Below are 6,321 nucleotides of genomic sequence, written 5' to 3'. Positions count from 1 at the left end.
TATATATACTTATTTTCTTATTGAACCACAGGTCAGCTTGATATCTAGAATACATCAGTTGCACTATTCCGGTGTTTTGTCCAGATATGATCATTTTAGATGACATCCTATGTGTTCTATTTTGGATGCAGTAAAGTGTGTTTTGAGGGTGTTTTGGTTGCTATTTCCAGTCGATTGTGTAACCATGAAAATACGTCTTTATTTTAGATCGTAGAAGGTTTCATAGGGTTCATAAATGCAATAACAACACTGTTAAATTTAAGAATATCTTAAAGCACTAACAATCGCATTAAATTATTTCTGTTATTTCCCTTGGTCGGATGTTACAGAATTGTTTTCTTTTTCGCGCGCTGAAACCCTGTTTTAGTCATGTTTAAAAAAAAAAAATTTTATCCTTGTCATCAAGTCTCACACGTACATTAATGCTATTCCACCTTATTATAAATACTGTATATATGATGTATATGTGTGTCTCTGTGTGTAGCACGACTGTAGACTTCGTGTCTTTGTGATTTTGAACTGGGATAATTTCGTTTCCTTTCAAACCCATGGATGGATTTAAGATGGCTTATATTATAATTTTATTCAAATTTAAGATGCATTATAAGCATTGTCACTTTACCTTTCATCTCACCTGAGTCGATAAAATAAAGTACTTGATAAGTACTGGAGTCGATTCTTATCGTGAATGCGTATTATACGTAACTAAAATTATTATAGAAGGCACTTTTCTTTTCAGTCAGTGAACTGCATTATCCAATGTGTCCTTCCTTTAAGATGGTAAGGATGTAATTCAAGGAGGACTTAGCTGCTATTTCTAGCAGGGCAAGTAGCTACGTAGAGGTTACTTCGTTGGCTTAGTCTTCTGTGTCTCCTAATAGTGTTTTTTTACTACTGTTTGTGCTGGGCCTTAGAAAGGGAAATGTCCTTGTTAGGATCACTGCACAACTTTGACAATGTAGTCATGGCTGTATGGTTAACGAGTTTAGTGCTCAACGACATGGTTTTGGGTTCAGTCACACTGCACAGTACCTTGAGCAAGTGTTTTCTACAATAGCATCAGGACAACCAATGCCATGTGAGTGAATTTGGTAAACAGAAACTGTCCAGAAGCCCATCATGTATATATGTGTGTGTGTGTGCATTTATTGTAAAGGTGAGATTAATAGTCCAAGAAGTCATAACTTTGAACCTGCAAGTACCCTTTAGCATCCATAATTGTGTTTGACTATACCTCAGGAGGAGTGGCCGCATGGCTTTGTGTTACAGCTAAAAATAACAGTGTTTCTGCTTATTAGCAAGCTGTAAACACAAAACCATGTGACTACCAACTTTGTGTCTTTCATGAGTAGTATCAAACGAAATCCTATTTTCTAAAGTGTACTCATAGGTTCAAAGGGTAATGAGCATTGATGTCAAACATTTTATTAATGTGTATCTTGTTTCATTAATTTGCTCTTCTGAGATCAAGTTCTGCTAGTGCTAACACTTGGAAAGGGATGGTCTACATTCACATAACTGACTTATCCTAAAATACTTCCTATACAGTCACTGTCCCCAAGGAAAGATGTAAAATTCCCACATATAGACTCAGCAAAGATACCTAGACCTAGAGTGAAGGGTCTCGATGCCTTAGTACAGTGTTTCTCAACCATTTTTACCTATGGACTCCTTTGATTCCTATTTACTCAGATGGACCGTCTTAACCGCTCAATGTTTAAAAAATCCTATTATATTTTTATAATTAAGTATTATTAAGAATTGTATAAAAATAATTAATAAAATCGTTTGTGTATTTTAGAAGTATAACCAATTTATTGCAGATAGATTTTAAAAACAAAATATTATATGGACCCAAAAGGTTCATATGAACCCCAGTTGAGAACCACTGCCTTAGTAGGTAATACACCAGTTTAGGTAATCATCCCTTCATCTCATATGAAAGTGCCTACTGCAGCAGTTAACTGTTCAATGCTGTTTTCTTAATCATTTCTATTTCTAAAATCATGTTTGTCAATGTTGTAAACTCTCTGGAATTAACATCATTAGTTTAATGAGGTTTCTTCTATTACAATGTTTTTTTTAAGAAAATCTACCTTGCACATGCAAACATCTTTTAAAACAGTTTTTTTGTATCTTGGGAGAGCTATTACATCAATAAGAAACACACACATTGCTTCTCTTTCACTTATTATTATTATCATTATTATTGAATGAGAGAGTAGTGCATGCCATCGAAGTGACATTGGGATAAAATATACAAAGCCTGTACATCCATCATGACTACCCGTCTAATAAGGATACACCAAGCACATGCCTCACAATCATATGTGCATGACATAGTGATCTAATATCAAGATAAACAGCTCATGACCTTGCAGATGGGACCATGTTAGAATTTTTTTCAGGTTAAGTAGCCCATCCCACTCAAAAGGTCTCTATATAAGGGTTGTTTAAGGATGTTGAATGAAACAGCCATGCTTCCAGAGGTGAATTATCCAAACCCCAAAGAATTCCTCTAAACACATGGCTATGGTGCTCCCCAACTACTTCTGTTCATGATCAGAGATGCACATATCGTCAGCCACTAAGGGACATGCTCAACTGCTTAAGGTCAAATAACTGACAAGCAAATCTGTGGTGTTGAGCAGAACAATACGTATAAATACAACATAGTGGACTGGTCGAACTGTAAGAATGTTGGACTGAATGCTTTGTGATATTTGTTCCAGCTTTTTGTGTTCTGAGTTCAAATCCTACCATAACCAACTTGGGTACCAGACTTTATCCATCATCTAGTTTAATACCAACACTTGGCATCTTGGGTGTCTTTAACGAAACCCGCTCTGTTGCAAGCATTTGGACTTTGGCTTGACAATACCTTCTTCCTATCATCCCACCAGTGTCAGAGGCCCAAATGACGTCTAAAAGTTTGAGTTAAACCAAAGTTTTACTGAAAAACTGAAAAATATCAACCTACTACACCGCCACCACCAAATATAGTGACATTTTTATCTCCCCTCTCCCATTATTAATCAGGAGATATTTATTTATGTAAGAGTTTGCTTCCATATAATTCTTTCTTTGCCATATAATTCTCTCTTAATTTAGTCAGCATGGTAGTTTCTCAGTCCCTTTTCAGTCCATACAATGGTTCTTCCACCATCTAGAAGGGACTACTGATTTAAAATACGTAGTTAGAAACCATCATGGTACTGTATGAGCCCATAAACAAGGGGCATGACTCTGTACGACACAGCAGTTTATTATCAATTTTGGCCTTATTGAAATTGACCAATTTTAGAAATTTTTAGATATGTCTGACTTTGTCACTGGTTTACACGTTTAGATTAGCCAGGACAGTTATTTAACCCTATCTTCACATCTTAAAATTGTTATCTTACGACTTTGTTGAATTGCGAGATTTAGTATTTGATGAACATTAAAACCAATAAATTTTCAACTTGATGGATGAATGATTAGCAGAAGTGTATCTCATTGTAAAAACAATAGCTGCAGTGATAGGCTGATTTCAGTTTTTCCATAGGACATACCTAACGAACTGAATGTGTGATTAAGATTTGGTTTGCAATTGTAATGACTTATGACATTGGGAATCTTGAGAAAGATTTCCATTTTTTTATACATGTTAATATTTATAATATTGTAAGGTGACAAACTGGCAGAATCATTAGCATGCCAGACAAAATACTTAGCAGCATTTCGTCTGTCTTCACATTCAAATTCTGCCAACGTCGATTGTGCTTTCCATTCTTCCAGACTGAGGTTGATGTAATTGGCTTATCCCCTTCCTGAATTTTGTTGGCCTTGTGCCAAAATTTGAAACCAATATTTATATATGTTGTTGTTTTATTATTTCAGGCAGAGAGAAAGGCAGTCAACCGTTACTACCCTCCTGACTGGAACCCCAATAAGGGGTCAATCAATAAGTATGTTGGTTCTCACCCTCTGCGAGAACGAGCCCGTAAACTCAGTCAAGGCATACTTGTTATCAGGTAAGATATTTTTATATCACATGAAATATCAGTGAGAATACAAAGTTATGTCATTCTAGAGTATTGTTGTCATATACTGAGGGTACAACCTCAAAAATACAATATATTCTTTGTTACTCTACAGTACTGTTCTCTTAGGATGACAGAACAGCCTAAAAAAGTGCATGCGTGCAAACACGCACATACACACGCGCGCACACACACACACCTTATGTCACATCCAAAAAGAAAGTGAAGCAGTTTTCTTTATTTACAAACCTTCATTAATAGGGTACAATATTCTGCTTATTATTGAGTTGTATACTCTCTCTGTCTCTGATTCCTCAATCCTCATCATCATTTAATGTCTATTTTCCATGCTGGCATTGATGTATGATAAGAGCTGCCTAGTCAGAAGATTGCACCAGTCTGTTTTGGTATGGTTTTTATGGCTGGATGCCCTTACTGAGTGGAATGGGTGCTTTTTACTTGGCAGTAACACTAGTAAGGTCTGCTTTGGCATGGTTTTTACAGCTGGATGCCCTTCCAAATGCCAACCACTTTACAGTGTGGACTGGATGCTTTTTACATGACACCTGCACTGGTAGGGTCACCAAGTAACTCACAAGACAAAGATCCTTTGAGAGGCAGGGTATTGGAAGAGGTAGCCTTGTGCCAGATGAGAGGTTATAGTGTGACAAGGACAGAAACAGGTGTCTTGCCTTAGAGGAGATACATGATTACCCAGTCAAAACTTTGTCCTAAAATTTGTTTGTCTGCATTTTCCCCATCCAACTAACCCTAACCCTAAACTATGACACTGCAGTTAGAATATTATCTCTCCAAATATACCTCATTTGTATCTATTCACCAGTTAAATAATGTTTAAAACAGCTATAGACACAATCCTTGTTCCTCTTTCTGTTCTGTTATTTGTATGAGAATCTTATAGCCATCAGCTTTCTTACATCACAGAGCCATACATTTCTATTTTATCCAGTGGGAGCCTAAAAATAGATGGCAGGGTATGATTTTGAGAGAAATATTGAGTGGTGGGTGTATGAAACAAAGAAAGGGAAAGAGTTATGTTGGGGGTTAGTGAGTGCTAATAGGGTAGGTTGAGTAGGAGGATCCAGTGCTAACCCACATTATAAGCGAACATGGAAGTGTAGGAAGAAGTGAGCATGAAACGGAGAAAGATATGAGGGTGAGAAGAATCCAGAGAGACTAGGGAGAAGACTCTTGAGATTGTTGATGGTAGGTCAGAGAAAGAGAAATTTGAAGGTATTGAGGTGGTAGCGAAACTATGGGGAGGAGTAAGTGCGAGAAACTGAGGCAGGGGGTGGGGGAGAGTAATGGGTGAATACAGTGAGAGTTATGAGTGAAAGAGATACTGAAAGATACCATAGAGGTGGAGGGAGAGTACAAGGGTGGATGAAGTGAAAGCATCCTAGTTATACTTTCCTTGTTAGTGTTCTGTCTACCATGCTTGCTTGAAAGAGCAGCTTCTCTCCTGTACAGTATGTCATCAATGTTAAAGTTACTTGTCATTGCTTTTGTGAGGTTCAGCATCCTGAGATCAGTCTTCATTACTTCATCCCATGTCTTGCCCTGTCTCCCTCTTCTATGGGTTCCATCTACTGTGAGCAAGTAGTGCATCTTTATACAACTGCCCTCATCCATATGCATCACATGCTCATACCAATGTGTGCACACTACAGTACATTTTTCTCTCAACTTTTCTCTCAACTTTGTACTCTGTCATTCATTCATACACACTGACATTGCACATCCAGTGGAGCATGGCCCACATCTCACAACCATGTAGTATTGTTGCTCACACATAAGTATAATACAATCTACCTGTCACTCTAAGAGAGAGAAAGAGAAAGACGGAGAGAGAAAGAGATAGAGGGTGAGAGAAAGAGAAAGAGGGAGAGAGAAAGAGAAAGAGGGAGAGCTTTCATTACCAACAGACCTAAATGCTTTCATTTTATTTCATAACTTTTTCAGGTTTGAGTTGCCGTATAATATTTGGTGTGGTGGTTGTAACAGTCATATTGGAATGGGCGTACGTTACAATGCGGAGAAGAAAAAGACTGGCAACTATTACAGCACTCCCATATATACATTTCGCATGAAGTGTCACTTGTGTGACAACTATTTTGAGATCCAGACTGATCCAAAGGTAAAAAAAATGCTTATTTTTTGGTTTAGCTCTTGATTGGATCAGTGTGTGTGTGTGTGTGTGTATATATATAAAATCATGTATATAACCATGTATATATAACCATGTGTATATATATATGTATATATATATATATAT

At 37.1% G+C, this 6,321-nt stretch overlaps 1 protein-coding gene across 1 annotated transcript in view; it reads left to right on the top strand.

Moving 5' to 3' along the window:
• Nucleotides 1-6,321, top strand: part of LOC106874291 (probable splicing factor YJU2B) — a 22,049-nt gene that overhangs the window by 311 nt on the left and 15,417 nt on the right. Inside the window, exons 2-3 of the mRNA XM_014921967.2 lie at nt 3,883-4,016; nt 6,009-6,183. Coding sequence (XP_014777453.1) covers nt 3,883-4,016; nt 6,009-6,183 — 309 coding nt within the window. The remainder of the gene's footprint in view (nt 1-3,882; nt 4,017-6,008; nt 6,184-6,321) is intronic.

The sequence above is a fragment of the Octopus bimaculoides genome, chromosome 9 (assembly GCF_001194135.2).
Source record: "Octopus bimaculoides isolate UCB-OBI-ISO-001 chromosome 9, ASM119413v2, whole genome shotgun sequence".
In the NCBI taxonomy this organism is placed as follows: domain Eukaryota; kingdom Metazoa; phylum Mollusca; class Cephalopoda; order Octopoda; family Octopodidae; genus Octopus; species Octopus bimaculoides.
Note: the sequence above shows the minus strand (reverse complement) of the source record. Positions and strands in the feature narration are given on the sequence as shown.